We start from the raw sequence: 18,179 nt of genomic DNA, 5'->3' as shown, positions 1-18,179 counted from the left end.
ACATTGCATCTTAAAAAGTCATGTTCTGAACAAGATCCCCTCTGGTGCCCTGCTACCTCTGCCCAGTACACTTGAAGCTCATTAAATGCAAGCTAGTTTAGGTGCAATTTTTTATATATATACTGACAGGGTATTTCCTAGTTTGGGGGAAAAAACTCATAAGCAGATGGCTCAAGGAATGAGAGCTTTTCCCCTGAGACTTGAAATCACCAGATCCTCATTAAAGATTGTAGATACATATTCCAATCTGTGCTTTTTATTCAACTCCAATCAACAACTGGTAAAAAGAATCAGGAAAGGTTAAACTGAGCTGTTTTTTTCTGTTTTTCTCCTGATCTCCTTGAATAACCTCAAAGTCCAGATTTCTAAGACCAAGCAAAGCATTGGTGTATGTGGTTGTATCTTCCTGCTTTTACACGTTTTAGTCAGGCCAAAAGGTGTGAATTTTTATTGCGGATAACCTGAAATTTTTGTTTACTTACAGACCTTGTCCTTTTCTGATACACCAAAGCATTTTAGGTGAACAATCAATGTTTGATTCATAGATAAATGACAAAGTGGTTACTATCTAATCTTAAGAAATTTTTCAAGCTTATCTAATTCAAATAACTCCATACAATTATACTATGTTTTAGTTTAAAATATTTTTCTAGTCTCAGAAATTTACTTACTAATGTATAATGGGTTTAATTTCCAACATCAGCAATTTTTTATAGTAAAACAACCCTGAATTTAAAAAAAGTTAAGATAGCTTACTACCTTGAAATGCATATTTGAATATTCTAAAATCACAACTTTTCTTACTCAGATTACTAAATGGTAGGGTTACTCAGATGTCTAAAATTAACCTTAGCAATAATCAATAAAGCTACTCATTTACCTAACAAATACATGCAAAACACCAACTGTGTGTCAGGATTTGTCCTGGATTCTTAGGATCATCATTCAGTATAAGACACAAAGACCCTAGGGTGTCTTTGTTGGAGAGAAAGAAAAATAAACATAGTTAGTTCTGTACTGAGCTACAACATGGTTAATGTACCAAGAAAAGCAGAGTAGAGGGATGAAAACTGAGATGGTAGGATGAGAGTGTTTGGGACAGGAGTTAATAATTGAAAAAGATGCCAGAGTTATTCAGATGGGTTTCTAGAAAAGAAGAACAAAGAGAGGAAGTAGTCAGGACAAAAGTCCTAAGACAGAAGGCTATCTGAACTATTGGATGAGCAAAAAAGAATCTAGCATAGCTTGAATAGAAGAAGTGAAGGGGAGAAGATTTAGAGAAAATATCAGAGAGATGGAAGTTGGTAGAATGGAATGGATTGATAAAAATGACTTCAGTCAGTTTCACCATTTCCATAGAGTATATTATGCTTCATCTAATACCGAATAATACTGTTCCTTTATTTTCCTCCTGACAATCAATTTCTTACTGAAACTAATTTCATATCCTGTGTGACTGGTATAATTGTATGATTCCATCTAATTTAACATTCACGATGTCTAAATTCTAGTTTGTAGCCAATATTGAAGAGTGATTAAAAATAGACCAAGCTTATTCCATTTATTTGAAATATGCTGTGAAAAATATAATCTGTGTTCATTCATGGGTAAAATAACATTGCTCTAAAATATTTATGTTGTCAAATGAAGACTCATTATTTGTAAATTTGTAATATTCCTACAAGAATTAGATACTTAAGTATGACAATGCTGTGGATTTGGGTTATTTTTTGGCACAGCATCATTCTACCAGAAAATCTGCTTTTTAAATGTATAAGTAAAGCACACAATTCAGAAAATATAGACTTAGATAAAGCCACAACAGTTGTGTTTTCTCAAAGAATGGTTTCCAACACTTTTGTCTAGATACACATGTCTATGTTAGGCCATGGAAACTTCTACTACAATAGGTATTGTTTTAAGCATATTGTAGAAAAGAAATTGCATGACAATATCCTGATATCCATGGAAACAAAAAAAATAAGTCCAAGATTAAAAAGTGCTGACTATGGTTTAAAATAAGTCTATAATAGTATAATTGCAACAAAAGGTGATCATACTCTGTACTCTATAGATATTTATTTAGCATTTAGGTCCTGCGCTGGAAAGATAGTACTATGTGTAGGGTTCTTGCTTTGCATATGGCCAACCCAGGTTCAATATCAAGCATCCCATATGTTACCCCAAGCACCACCAGGAGTAATTCATAAGTGCAGAGCAAGGAGTAACCCCTGAGCAATGCTGGGTACAGAAAAAACAAGTAATAGATCCTTCACTACTAAATAAAATATAATGGGCTGGAGTGATAGCACAGTGGTAGGGCGTTCTCCTTGCACGCAGCCAACCCAGGTTCAATTTCTCTGTCCCTCTTGGAGAGCCCAGGAGGCTACCGAGAGTATCTCGCCCGCACGGCAGAGCCACGGGCAAGCTACCCGTGGCGTATTCGATATGCCAGAAACAGTAACAATAAGTCTCACAATGAGAGACATTACTGGTACCGGCTCGAGCAAATCTATGAGCAATAGGATGATAGTGACAGTGACAGATAAAATAGCATTGAACGTCTAGTCTGGTGGAGTGAGGGAATCACCTAGCAAGTCATACACAAGCACAAGTAAATAACATTTTTACAGTTGTCATACTACCTCCACTTAAAGGAAGTTGTGTGCATTCAGGACTTTGAATTAGTCACACAATATAGCTCCAACATGGTTAATAATCCCACATGTTAATAAAATTCTCACAAAAAGCATGCTGACTCAGTGAATAAAGTATTTGAAAGGGAAATAAAGGATGGAGAGGCATTATAAAACAGAGGTCGTAGCCAAATAATAATCCAGGGATTCCATTGTGGAATTGAAGCTTCAACAAGGAAAATAATTAAGGAATAAAAAGAGAGAGAGAGAGAAGTAAAAAAAAAAAGAAAAAAGAATTGTCTTTACAAAGAACCATTTTGGCAGTAAGCCTTAAGGAAGGAAATGTAAGGCTTTCTACAAATTAAAAATGGCCAAAAGTGGGGCTAGATCAATAGTACAGTGGGTAGGGCATTTGCCTTGCATGTGGCCAACCTGGGTTCGATTCCCAGCATCTCATATGGTCCCCCCAGCACCACCACAGTAATTCCTGAGTGCAGAGCCAGGAGTAACCCCTGTGCATTGCCAGGTGTGACCCAAAAAGTAAAAAGAAAAAAATTGGCCAAAGGTAGTGGAAACTGTAGGAGATGAGCAAGAGTATTTAGAGACAACCAAGTCAAAACCAGAAAACAACGGTACATAAAAACTTAATGCAAATTGCAACTTTACCCTTTATCCTAGCTGTCTGGAAAACAAAGATTTTTATGTGGCAACTCGTGATAAACTCAATTCATGTTTAAAGTGTTTATGCTGGCAACAAGAAGCAAATTCTAGGGTCCTATCACTGTTTTGTTAGTGAATCTATCATTTTCAAAACTCTGGACCAAAATTTCCTGAGTTTGATTTAGTAGAATGGGCAAAAACATTTTTTGATGAAAGGAATTTTAAGAATAAGATGTAGACCTTAATGAGACACAAATTTGGATTCAGTGGAGAGCTAAGTAGTAGACAGATTCCTAAAATGACCCTCTTTTTTAGTTTACTGCCACAATTACATATCCATGCAGGGGGAAAGAAACTTAGCAAATCTAAGTTTTCTGATGAGTTCCCAAGAAAGAATGAGGATCCTGATGGGCACAGCCTCATCTTACGAGCTCTTTAAACAGAAGAGATTTCTTCCAGGGTGGCCCAAGAAATCATTGCAATTTGAAGCAGGTGAAGGCCTCCACATAAGTGTGAGAGATACAACCACCACGCCAAAAAATTTAAAGAAAGGACACAGAGACACCATCACAGAGTTTACTGGTGGCCTTTCCACACCAAATACTGTGTGTTTGGTACACAGGCCCACCAAAGTGGTTGTGATAAGCATTTAATTGCCTAGTATAAAAATTCCTCCTTCCTCCACTCCTCATTGGCTGAACTCTAGAGTGAACCTTCTTCCCAGATGTCATCTAAATTTTATTTTTCTAATTGGGCGATTTGAATGCATGCACTCCTTGGGATTACTTGGGTCTTTAGAAGTCAGTTTTCATTGTCTATATCCCTAGTTGTCCTCCTGTAGAGGGGAAAGCTTTTGGGGGTATATGCTCTCCTGCACATGTACTGTTCTTACTTCTGTCGTTATACAGGCTTACTGCTAGCAATTTTCTATCTAGTATTAAATAGTTTATCTTGCAAAATGGACCACCATTGACTTTCTTTTAACATCACTGTATCACTGTCATCCCGATGTTCATCAATTTCTAACATAAGGGAGGTAACCAGTATTAATGGGAGAGGGTTCTTGAGGGTTCTTGTTCACAAGTACCTCGAAGAACAATTCTTGGTCACCATTCAGCAAGAAAATGGGAGGGGAAGGGGGTTTACACTCTTACAAATTTTAGGAATTAAATTCTTCCAATAACCTAAATTAGCTGGATAGGGGTAATCCTCCAGATTACTAGTCCTCCAGATTAGACAGGAGTCTAGCCGCATAGCCCACTTGACTTTAGCCGTCAGAAAATATGGTCAAACCCAAATAAACTTATGATCCACAGAATCATGAGATAGTAAATGCATGCTCTTTAAAACCACTAAGTGTGCCAAAAATTATTATACACCAATGAAAAATTGAGCCAAAGTTTTCAAAAGCTGCATTAGAGAGACCCTTTGAAAAGATTAAGTTAAAATTCTATTTTGGTTTATCTTTAGGCTCTTTTGCTATATCAAGGAAGAAAATACAATGCCAATTCATTTAACTACAGGCTAGACCCCTTCCCTCTGAGATCAGGTATGAGACAAGAATGCCCACTCTCTCCACTCCTGTTCAATATAGTACTGGAAGTACTTGCAATAGTGGTTAGGCAAGAAAAAGGTATTAAGGGCATTCAGGTAGGAAAGAAAGAAATCAAGCTGTCACTATTTGCAGACGATATGATACTATACTTAGAGAACCCTAAAACCTCTACCAAGAAACTCTTAGAAACAATAGATTTGTATAGTAAAGTTGCAGGTTATAAAATCAACACCCAAAAGTCCATGGCTTTCCTGTATGCAAATAATGAGAGAGAAGAAAGCGACATGAGAAAAGCAATCCCGTTCACAATTGTGCCTCAAACAATCAAATACCTCAGAATCAACTTAACCAAGGAGGTAAAGGACTTGTATAAGGAAAACTACAAAACGCTACTTCAGGAAATAAAGGAAGACACGAGGAAATATGAAGATACCCCTTCACATGGATTGGAAGAATTAATATTATCAAAATGGAAATACTCCCCAAAGCATTGTACAAATTCAATGCGATCCCTATAAAGATACTATTGACAATTTTCAAAGAAATGGAGCAAGCAGTCCTGAAATTCATATGGAACAATAAGCCCCCACAAATAGCTAAAGCAATTCTTGGGAAAAAGAAAATGAGAGGTATCAACCCCCCCACTTCAAACTCTACTACAAAGCGGTAGTAATTAAAACAGCATGTTACTGGAACAAAGGCAGAGCCTCAGACCAATGGAACAGAGTTGAATATTCTGACACACACCCCCAAATACATGATCATCTAATCTTTGATAAGGGAGCAAGAAATGTGAAGTGGAGCAAAAAAAGCACATTTAATAAATTGTGCTGGCAAAACTGGACACCAATATACAAAAAAAATGGACTCAGATCTCCACCTGTAACCATGTACAAAAGTCAGATCAAAACGGATTAAAGACCTCAACATCAGACCAGAATTCCTAAGGTACATGGAAGACAAGGTCGGCAAAACCCTCCACGACATTGAAGCCAATGGTATCTTCAGAGATGACACGCCACTGGCCAAGCAAGTGAAAACAGAGATAAATAAATGGGACTACCTTAAACTAAGAAGCTTCTGCACCTCAAAAGATACAGGGACCAAAGTACAAAGGTAGCCTACAGGATGGGAAAGGATATTTATCCAATACCCATCGATAAGGGGTTGATATCAAAGATATACAAAGCACTGGTTGAACTCCACAAGAAGAAAACTGCCAACCCAATCAAAAAATGGGGTGATGAAATGAACAGAAACTTCCCCAAAGAAGAAATCCAAATGGCTGAGAGGCACATGAGAAAATGCTCTACATCACTAATCATCAGGGAGATGAAGACCAAAACAACAATGAGATACCATCTCACACCACAGAGACTGGCCCACATCCAAAAAACAAAAACAACCAGTGTTGGCGCAGATGTGGGGAGAAAGGGACTCTCCTTCACTGCTGGTGGGAATGCCAACTGGTTCAGCCCTTTTGGAAAACAATATGGACGATTCTCAAAAAATTAGAAATTGAGCTCCCATTTGACCCAGCAGTACCACTCCTGGGAATATACCCCGGAGAGACAAAAAGGTATAGTAGAAATGAATCTGCATTTCTACATTCATTGCAGCACTGTTTACAATAGCCACAATCTGGAAAAATACGGAGTGCCCAAAAAGACATGACTGGTTAAAGAAACTTTGGTACATCTACACAATGGAATACTATGCAGCTATCAGAAAAGATGAAGTCATGAAATTTGCATATAAGTGGATCAACATGGAAAGTATCATGTTGAGTGAAATGAGTCAGAAAGAAAGAGACAGACATAGAAAGACTGCACTCACATGTGGAATATAAAGTAGCAGAGAGGTACGGGCTTGCAATGATGCAACTTCTGGCAGAAATTTCTCTGGACTTAGTTACTAAAATACTAAAATACAGAAATCCAAAATCTCATGGCCGCTATTGTGGCCACATGACCTCATATCTCTTTTCATTCTCAGCAATGGAAAATGAATTATTAAATGCTTCTTTTCCAGCAGGACTGACTTTGAGGGGAGAAACTCCAAGCAATAATAGTGAGCTTTTTGTTGAAATATTGAATGTAATCAAAGTAAAGAGAAAGTAAAGTGAAATTTATCAGCTACACAGGCAGGGTGAGGGGCTGGGGGGTGGGGGTTGGGGGGAGGTTTACTGTGGTTCTTGGTGGTTGAATATGTGCACTGGTGAAGGGATGGGTGTTCGAGCATTGTATAACTGAGACTTAAGCCTGAAAGCTTTGTAACTTTCCACATAGGGATTTAATAAAATTAATTAATTAATTTTATAAAACTACAGGCTAGACCAAAAAAAAAAAACCAACCAAAACTACAGGCTAAATGGCAGGGGGGTTGGCGGGAGGCTAGAGCCAAAAAGTAGATTCAGAATGGTAAATATTGCCCCAGGCCTTGGCCCCACGTGTCCCCTGCCCTGCCTCAGAAATTAGCCATTTCTCCAATAAACGGGAGCAATATTATTCCCCCCTTTTCATAAAAAAGAAAATGTTTGTGACTGCAAATTGCATGAGCTATCTGCAGCCATATAAAAACTTCTTTGTTTTATTGTTTTAGCCCTTACTTACCTTCAATCAGTAAGAAATGGCATTTGAAGGTGGTTCTGTGACGCAATGAATAGCTTATTGGACTTATATTCATATTTTTCATTGCAAAAAAAATTTAAAGGAATGGAAAACAGAGTCAGAAAATAAATCAATAAAATTTGATTTGTGATCAAAAATAAAGAAAAAAAAGAAATGGCATTTGATTATACAACAGAACTTCCTGTCCTTCTCTACACTCCCCTCTGCACCCCTTCATCTGTTGTCTAATTACTCTCAAATTTTTCCCATATTAAATGTGGAAATAATAAAAATGAATGATCTCTCAAATAACCACATTCACCATATCAATTTAAAATGTCATGAGATTGGGAGATGGAAGGAAACAGATTACTAGATGGAACTGACATTTCTCTCAACCCCAGAAATCTTGGTAATATAAGTGGTTTCTCTTGTCCAGGTTTGGGAGAGAGGCAATGTACTATGTTCTACCCAACTGAGTTTTCCTTTGTAATTTAATGTCTTTCAGGAACCACGCTTTATAATACTGTTAATGATAGGGCTTTATGCATACAACATATCAGCACTACCCCTTCATCAAGGGTCTGTTTCCCTCCACCAGTGTTCCCTCACATCATCCTGTACTTCACTTCCAGCCTCCTCAATAGAGTTTTACTAAAAATCCATCCATGCCTTTTTTCTTAGCAGAGTTACCTTTAGATGCAAGACAGACCATATGGTCTGAAAAGCTTAAAATCTTTGTTCTCTCTTCATTGACAAAATTTGCTTATTTTGTAGATAAAATACTGATTTATTATATTAGTACTAGGGATACAGACCTTTCTTATAGAGTTGACCAGTACTATGGCTTTGGGAAAGTTACTATCTCCCTAGATTGCCTTTTCCCCACCTACATTATCAGCAAAAGAATAAAATCTGTCATTGGAGGATTAAATAAAAAAGGGTATAGTGAACACTGATAAATGCTAGGTCGTGTTATTAGAATTACCCTAAAATATCTTCTAGCTTAGATGCCTATCCAAAATTTTATGCTTGTCCCCAAAGCATCATCGACTTACTATAGATTTCAACACATCTAGTGGCACAGGAGTCCTATACTTTATCTTTAGACATTCTGTCTACTAGAAAAATTGTTTTTTCTACTGAATTGAAATATCTCTCTGCAGCTCCATCCTATTAACCCTAGTACTGTCTCCTAATACTGTTCTATAGAATTCTCTATCACATTTTGAGTTCTACCAAAATATTTCAAATAGGCTTCACTGTACCTTATCAAGACTACACCTATACATCCTTGTATCACTTGTCATCCCATTGATCTTCGATTTGCTCAAGTGGGCACCAGTAACATCTCCATTTGTCCCTGTTACATGCTAGTGTAGCCCAATGGTATCTGCCCGCTCCAGGAACAGAAAGAGCCTCATACCATTCGTTCAGGGTTTTGACGAAGAAATCTGAGCATCTCGTATGTTGGCGGCCATGAGGGTGGCACTGAAGAATTTTGGTGAAATTTTATTACCCTGCCAAACCCCTCTTTACATCCATGATCACTCTTTACGTCCATGATCACTTCCTTGTAGAATGGTGAGATCCTGGTGGTGAATCCGTGATACAACTCACAGAGGATCTTGATGTACTGAGTTTGAATGCCCTGTTTGGCTAGGGCTTTGATTACTGCTTCAGTCTCAACAGAATCAAAGGCCTTCATTAAATCAATGAACGTTAGACAGAGTGGCATCTTGAACTCTCACGAAACTTCAATGAGCTTGGTCACTGTGTGGATATGGTCGATCGTGCTGAATCCTTTTCAGAACCTGGCTTGCTCACATGGTTGCCCTTTGTCTGGTGTTCTATCTATTCTATTCTGGATGACTCAAGTGAACAACTTGTAGACAACAGACAACAGGCAGCTTGGACGATAGTTGCCAATGTCGTGGATATCTCCCTTCTTGTATAACAGAACAGTCCTGCTGGTTTTCCATTGGGATGGAACCTTGCATTCGGACAGGAATTGTGTGAAGAGCCGAGCCAGTGTATTGAGGAGTACAGGCAGCAGATTCTTCAAATGTTCGGGTCTGACCTTGTCTGGACCAGGTGCTGTACGTATCTTTACCGATGAAATGGCATGTCGGATTTTGGAAGAGAGAAAATTGGGAATGACATATCCATCCTGTGGAATTTGGTATGTGGAAAGGTGGACGTGGCTGTCAAAGAGATTTGAGTAGAAGTCATTAATAATCCTCTCCATTGCCCTTCTGGAAAATGTGATAGATTCATCAGGACGTTTGAGGGCAGTCATCTTGGTCTTGTAGTTGGCAAAGGACAGGCGAGTGTTGGGAATACTTTTCCCGGCTTCTGCCGCATCAGCCAACACTGCTGCTCTTCTCTCTTTGAGGCCTTCCTTTATCACTTCTCTGCTCAGCTTTGCGAACTCAGACGTTAGCTTGTGGTTGCCTGAGGCTCGTGCCAAACCATGTTGGCAAATGAGCTCAAGAGTTTCCGAAGACAGGTGTCTGTTTGTGGCTTTACAACTCTCAGCATTCCTCGAGCAGTCATGGAGGTGCTGAACCAGTTGATCGTATTCCTCGTCGATGTTGTCAACGACGGTGTCTTCCCACGTTGCCGTAATAGTGCCAAAGAGTTCCCAGTTGGTGGTCATTTTTGGAGTTCTCTTCTTAATTAAACCTTACAGACCTTTCTCCCCACTCTGTGAAGTAGAATTTTGCACAAAGGAGACAGTGGTCCAATCCCATTTGGAATTTTGGAACAACAGCAACATTGGTCAGGCAAAACCTTCAACTGAATGTGATGTGGTCAATTTCATTGTGGAACTGTCCACCGGGAGTCCAGCATTTAGATTCGGCCTTCTGGAACTGTGAGTTACCATGGATGTTCTTGGTCAACATGATGAACTCAGACAGTCTCTCACCCTGTTTGTTCCATTCTATGCCATGGGTCCCAATGTGGAGTTCTTCGGGCGACCTTCTTGGTCTTATCTTGGCATTAAAATCGCCAACAATAATCTTGTAGTCATTGCATCCTACAATTATTTATTTTAACAGTTTTTATTCCTTTCCCACTTAACCATTTTCTTAACAAAAAAAAAGAATTTTTTTCTGAAAAATTCCCAGAAATTGCCTAAGATTTCAGACAGATAACACCCTTAATCCCTGACTGTTCCATCTTTTGATGGTGATGTATGTTCTGTGTAACTAGGTTTCTTTCCAACCCATTCTGCACTAGAAGAGTTGGGGTTTTTTTACTTTTGGGGGGTGGGTCACACCCGGCAATGCACAGAGGTCACTCCTGGCTCTGCACTCAGGAATTACCCCTGGCGCTGCTCAGGGGACCATATGGGATGCTGGGAATCGAACCCGGGTCGGCCGAGTGCAAGGCAAACGCCCTACCCGCTGTACTATCACTCCAGCCCTGAGTTGGGGTTTTTTTAGGATCCTAGAGTAGGTTCTTTTTCTTTTTGTGTTGACTCTTACAGTTTTGGCTTCTGAAATTTTTCTGGCAGTTTGTACTTGCAGTTTAGACTGTTCACTTCACTATCAAATTTATATCATCCAGACATACTTCTATCGTCTTGGTATAAACATTAATAAATACTCACTGACTTGAAATTTATACCATGAGTTTTTCTGAATTCATTAAAAGCAACTGAGTATTATTTTAATAATTAATTTGTGCTTCCATTTAACCTAAAAACTATTTACCAATCGCACTCCTTATAGTGAAAGAAGAATTAGAAGCTAAGATAAGTGAAGAGATAAACATCTTCCTTTCTCTTTCAAAATCACATTTTAAAACTAGCTGTGCATCTGTATTAGCCAGAATTCTCCAGAGAAACCATCAAGAAAGAGAGAGACAGAGGAAGACAGACAGACAGAGAGGTGGAGAAGAAAGATTAATTTCAAAGAGTTGGCTTACATGGTTGTGGTTAGGTTGGTAAATCCAAAGTCTTCAAGTTAGGCTAAGAACCAAAGGAAAAGATGCAATTCAAATCCACAAAGTCAGCTGAAAAAATTTCTTCTTGCCTTGGAAATGTCAGTCCTTATTATTAAGATCCACAGCTGATTGAATAATGATCATTTGTATTGTTCAAGGTAATCTGCCATATTATAATTTCCACTAATTGAAATATCAATCCCACCCAAAAACTAACCTCCGGGCAATATAGAGAAATGTTTGACCAATATCTGGGCACTGTGGTATGACCAAGGCAAACACCCAAAACCATCATAGTATCTGGCTCTTCTTAACTTTTTTCTTGCAATGATAATAGCATCTATAAAGACTGGATTTATGTTTTGGTTATTAGTCACTTTATATTAGTCACTTATATTCTATAAGTCATGATTGAACAAGAATCCATTTGAGTAGGTGGCCATGGTAAAAGGGAGCCAATTAATTTGTGTTACTATATTTAAGCACAGAATCTTAACACATACCTTGATTTTTATTTCCTGAGTCCACATCACTAACCAATTATTTCAGTGCCTAAGAAAAGATCAGGGCTGGGAAGAAATTCGAACGGAAGTATGATTTTTAATGCTAACTCTCCTGAAAGTTTCAGAATCTAGGTAACGAAATACGGATGTAACTGGGTTTTTTATATTCAGTTCTGTTCATCTATTTTAGGAATTCCATTTTTTATTTTAAATTTTAAATTGACATTGAAGTTCTAATGTACTTTCTTCAAATGATTTCACAAACTTTCCAGAGCAAATCCCCATATAAATAAGATGTCTCAAGCATCAAATCACAGGTCTCTGCAATATTCATAATAAAATTCCACTTGAATTTTTTAAATGTCAATGTTTTACAGAAATTTGATTTTAATGAATTAATATCTAGATTCTATACATTTTCACATCTAGGGGCTCTATTAACTTTGATTTGTTTTCTTGGTTAGCCATTCATAACAAGCATAAATTAGAGATTTGAATTTTTTTAATCCACTGCTGCTAATTCCTTTTTATATGAAATTTACTATTCTCTTTGTTTGTACTTTCGAATGTCCCTTCTTTAGGTTTGGATGTGTGGAGGAGAAATGTTTGACGTTCCATGTTCTAGAGTTGGTCATATCTACAGGAAATACGTCCCTTATAAAGTTCCATCTGGGACCAGCTTGGCAAGAGTGAGTAACTGTGGGTAAGCTGGGCTTGAAATGGCGTCTGTGGGCACAGCAAGGAGTCTCACACCTGATATAATTAAAGAGACAGAGTGAGAAAAGTCCTGACCAAAAATAAATTTCCACCACTTGCTATTCCATTTTGGCAGTATAGAAGTAAATAATTTCTGTGTGACTCAAGATTTTAATTCCATAAGAAAAATTCTTTTTGTAGTTTTCCTTTTTGGTTTGGGAAAACACACACACACACACAACTGTGCTCAGGGCTTACCCCGGCTCTCGGTTCAGGTGGGGTCACTCCCGGTCGTACTCAAGAAACCAGTGCTAGGAGATCAAACCTAGGTCCGTTGTATGCAAGGTCTTAACTCTGTAAGACCTTAACTCTGTAAGATCTCTTCAGCCCCATAAGGAAGTTTTGACAATTACAGTCATCCTTGTTATTATTTATTTATTTCAAAGCACTTTCACATACTTTATCTCCACCAACCTGAACTTGATATTCTAACCTTGATTTTATAGATGAGAAAACTGAGGATAAGCAAGCTGGCTTGTTCTTTTCATTTTATTTTATTTTATTTTATTTTATTTTATTTTTTGCTTTTTGGGTCACACCTGGCGATGCACAGGGGTTACTCCTGGCTCTGCACTCAGGAATCACTCCTGACAGTGCTCAGGGGACCATATGGGATGCTGGGAATCGAACCCGGGTCGGCCGCGTGCAAGGCAAATTGCGCTATTGCTCCAGTCCCTCTTTTTATTTTAATTTATTCTTTAATCTTTTTACAAAGCTGTTCATGATTGGGTTTCGTTCATACAATGTTCTGACACGTATCCCTCCACCAGTATAATTTTCCAGCACCAGTGTCCCCAGTTTCTCTCCCACCCCTCCAAGGTCCCCCACCTCTGCTGCCTTTATGGCAGGCACCTCTTTTCTCTCTCTCTCTCTTCTCTCTCTTTCTCTCTCTCTCATTTTTAGGCATTATTGAGTCAGAAGGAGAGGGTCAGATATAGGATGACTGCATTTATTTGTGGGATATATTTTTTAAAAAAGTTAGAATCTAATACCCAAAGCCAGGGGAAACGGGCCAGGAGAACTGGTCAATGGCTGGAAAGCTCCACAGGAGTTTGGGGGTGACAGTTAAGATAGAGGAGGGTCCATTATGACAATGTTAGCTGGAAATGAACACTCTGGATGAACTGAGTGTTGAAAGGAGATAAAGAGATACTCGTGATGAGCATCTCTTTCATCATCTGTGCTGCAAACCTGACTTGTTCTTGCCCACATGCCAGGTGAATAGCACAGGAAGAGTTTTCCCTCAGGCCTTGGACACAGGCCTCCAGTACTTTGCCCCATAGAACACAGAGGGATTCATCAGCCGTCTGGGAACAATGGGGCAACGGGAGAAGTGGACGCTGATCTCTACCTAAAGACAGCTCTGCCGTATTTCCCCTTCCTCAAAACCCCCAAATTGACCAAGTCCAAGATACGTTTTTTTAAGACGGTTTTGAAAAAAAATCATGTCATTAGACTAAATGCACAAATGCTTTTCTGCATTTTAGAATGTTTCCATACCTGTTTGGGAGAACAGAGCTGCCAAATATCTAACCAATTCTGACCACAACTGGTTTTCACATTCCTTTCCTTAGAGTCAGATTAGTTTTATCCGCCACAATTTTGTTCTGCTATTGTTCAGAAGACAAATTCAGAAAAAAGCTATTTTGTCACATTTCTTTGTCACATGCTCACCCAGAAATCTAATCCTAAATTATTTATCACTGTTCTTTTACCAATAGGCTGCAATATAAAGCTATTGAGTCGCTTATACAAAATTCAACAGGCACACTTAACAGAATTTTTTTAATATAAGATGGTTCATCAGGATTTATTAGAATATTAATCCCACAAAGGAAGATATTTTTATCTGTGTTATTTGCTAGCCTGCAATCAACATCTACAATAAGCAGTCAATAAATATTTGTTGAGAGAACTCAGAAAAAAACTAGACAAGAAAATGATACAGGAGGTCTTAGCTCTTCATAAAAATGTAAATATTGTAATAAGGTATAATAAAATTTATTTATAAGATGAATCTGTTTGGGAAAGAGAGCGTTTTTCCTTATTTCTTTTCTAAGATCATTTTCAAACAGTCGATTTTTCTTTAGGTGCATCCATATTTCATTTCACAGAATTTAGACTGTAATGAAATTATCTTTGAAGGGAAATTGTTCTATTATTTCCTCCTCTTCAAAAAATTAAGCAGATATTAATAACATACTCCATAAGTAACTGTAGAAATGATGTTGTTTGAGAAAAGTAACCCATTACAAAATCATAAGGTGGTTAAAAAGCTGCATCTGGACTCAGAAATGATGAATCCACATAGTCATAGATCTATAAATCTGAAAACTCATTCAGGAACACAACAAAATTTCAGGAAAAGGTAAATGATGGAGTACACATCACAAATTAACCATATGAATATCGTAAATCATAGAAGCTTAAAATATTCCAAAGATAATGATGATCTGTCATTAGTACTTCCTCACTCATAAACTCCCACACGTGTGTCCCAAACCAAAGCATTCATTTACAAGACGAATGTGTGTGGAGGGGGGTGTATTTAGTTTATTGCCAAAGTGGAGTGTAAATTTGTGGTGGAGTGAGGCCTTGACTAAGTTGTTCTGTTTTGAAAGGGTTCTGTTTTGAAAAATAATAAGATTGCTAATATATTTTCAAAGAACAAATTGTTTCTAAGTCATGTTAAATAGAGCAAAAGTGGGACTGGCATATAAAATCTCCGACAAAAAGTGAGTGTTCCTTCAAATAAAAAAAAAAGTTCACAATTCTGGATTTTAATCTTTTCTACTTAAATTCTACTTGAGGGCTCACCCCTCTCCCCCAACCCACAAGAGCAATCAGAAAGTTATAAATATTGAAGTTCAACTGTCACTCTCAGGAATACTTTATGATTTTTTTAAATAAAAGAGGATATTAAAATGAAAAACAATTTTGATGTTTTGTGAGCAGACCTCCACTACTTCCTACCCCCTACACTATTACTCTCTCATCAAAAATGATGAGCATTTTGAAGACACTTCAGACGCAGAGCGCCTTTACTCATAGTAAATTTCTCCAGCCTCATTAGGAAATGAAAAGGAGGACAGAAACTTGACTCCAAAGGCTAATTTTCTTACTTTGCAAAGTTTGCTCAATTCTTCAAAGACACACATTATTTATTTATGAAACTATGTAAACTGAGAATTTCAGCAGGCTTCGGGAAAACACACACATTCCTATAACACAGAAAAATATATGAACAGGCTATACCCTAGAACGCTGTTTTTTCTGCCAACAAGTGCTGGTCCTTTACTGTTAAAGTGTTAGAAACCACTGTCCCATCAGTGCACCAATGTGTATTCTACAACTAAATTCAAATAATTACTGGGTTTCCTGTGTACCAGTATTACAGTCAGGTTGGAAGATTCAGGAACTATTCTTACAAGAAGCCAAAACAAGACAACAAAGAACTTTTCCAAAGTATTGGAGAGGTGGATATATGTGGAAGAGACGCATACATGGGTTATGAAAGCAAAGAAGTTTGAGTTTTCAGAAAAAAGAAAAACTGCCTGCGCAGACTGGCACTTGAGGCATCGTTCATGTGCACAGAACAGAGGCAGCAAACAGGGAGTGGGAACTCAAGGTCTGAAGCTCTCCCACCTGACTCTCCTGCCCCACTCTTGGGAAGGCCTGCACTCCACAGACCCTAAGAGGGAGGTTAGACAGGCTGTGCTCAAAGTACCAGGAGGGAGGATCAGGCATACGAGGTGACACCTTTGAGCCCCTTTGTAGGAGACCTCGGAACATGCATTGGAGGCAGACCTTAGGGGACTCTGCAGCCGAGAGGCCAACGGTCTTCTCTTAGACTGCAGGGAGGTACTCACGGTTTTTGCACCAGAAGTACCTGGATGAAAGTCAGAAGCCTGGGACTGGAGTGATAGTACAGCAGGTAGGGCATTTGCCTTGCACACGGCCGACCCGGGTTCAATTCCCAGCATCCCACATGGTCCACTGAGCACCGCAGGAGTAATTTCTGAGTGCAAAGCCAGGAGTAACCCCCATGCATCATCAGGTGTGACCCAAAAAGCAAAAAAAAAAGGGGGGGCTAAAAAGCAAAGAGGAACCAACAAGATTAAAGGGAGAAGGACTAAGGAAAGCCATCTTTTTGAACGTAAGAAGCATTTGTAAAGAAAACTTCCTGGGCTGGAGTGATAGCACAGTGGGTAGGGTGCATTTGCCTTGCACACGGCCGACCCGGGTTTGAATCCCAGCATCCCATATGGTCCCCCGAGCACTGCCAGGGGAGGTTCCTGAGTGCACAGCCAGTAGTAATCACTGTGCATCGCCGGGTGTGATCCAAAAAGCCAAAAAAAAAAAAAAAGAAAAGAAAACTTCCTGAGATTTTTATTCATTTGGCCACATTTTGAGAGCAGTCCCATGTAACTCTCACGATGTCTGGAGAAAATCATACCAGCACAAAGCAGGGAGCAAGGATCAGGCAAGGAAGATGCTGATGCTGGTATTTGGTCAGGGTGAGTCCAGCTAGAATGTTACTGTTGTCTTCCTCCTCTCCAGAGTCCTGACAACCCATAAAGTCTTTGTGGTTTTTGTAACCAATAATTATTTTCCTTTCTAAAACGATATTATCATGTCAAGCAACAGGATACACCCTGGAAGTATAAATGATGATAAAGACAAAAACTGACCTTAAAGTCTCATAAAGTCTCATAAAGGCCCCAACTAAGACAATAAGAATGAGTCTATGTCGTATAACAATCTATCTAGAACAATGCAAATACTGTGAGGATGAAAGGAGAGTTAATAAATTCACACTGAAAAGAAATAGTACCTTGCATATTTTACTTATTAATAAGCCATTATGTACAACTTATATTGGTATTATGACTGGACAGAAAAGGATATCTGAAAGATAGCATATATCATTTTATAAATTAATGTTTATTCTACATAAACAAATCCTATTTAATGGGCTTATAGATGCTCTGCTGTTATACATATGTTACAAAATAGTTTTTACACATTTTCTGAAACTTTCTTATCAAATTCCAATGACAGTTAAATGTTCCCTATGCTTATTATGCCTCATCACTTGAAGGTTAAGTCTGAATTCTGAAGGCAAATAGTTGGTTTGCTTCTCTCAGTTCTGGAGTGGATTTCTCAAGATACCTTTCTTCTGATGTCATGTCCCTGGTGATATCCAGCCAGTTAACTGCATAAGCCTCTTCAAAATCTTTATACTGGAGTAGGTGTAATGAGGGATAGAAAAGAGGAAGTGAAGGGGAGCAGGAGGAAGCAAAAAGGAAGAGAAGAAAGAAGAGGAATAAGAGAAGGGGGGAAGGAAGAGAAGAACTTTGCTGCCAAAGTCAGGGTACCCCATGCCCATTAATGAGTGTCTCCTCCTTCTTTACCATGATGTCACCCATCCCAGTCTGAAGGAGCTGAAATAGACCAATACAATATCTGATGGATGCTGCTGCCTCTTCCTTGTTTGTGTCAGAAAACT

At 38.5% G+C, this 18,179-nt stretch overlaps 1 protein-coding gene across 5 annotated transcripts in view; it reads left to right on the top strand.

Moving 5' to 3' along the window:
* Positions 1 to 18,179, top strand: part of GALNTL6 (polypeptide N-acetylgalactosaminyltransferase like 6) — a 1,098,691-nt gene that overhangs the window by 993,952 nt on the left and 86,560 nt on the right. For all 5 annotated transcript variants that reach the window (XM_055118910.1, XM_055118897.1, XM_055118904.1 and 2 more), the window contains one exon: positions 12,496 to 12,603. In XM_055118910.1, coding sequence (XP_054974885.1) covers positions 12,496 to 12,603 — 108 coding nt within the window. The remainder of the gene's footprint in view (positions 1 to 12,495; positions 12,604 to 18,179) is intronic.

Source organism: Sorex araneus, chromosome 1 (assembly GCF_027595985.1).
Source record: "Sorex araneus isolate mSorAra2 chromosome 1, mSorAra2.pri, whole genome shotgun sequence".
NCBI classification, from domain to species: domain Eukaryota; kingdom Metazoa; phylum Chordata; class Mammalia; order Eulipotyphla; family Soricidae; genus Sorex; species Sorex araneus.
This window is presented reverse-complemented; position numbering and strand designations above follow the sequence as displayed.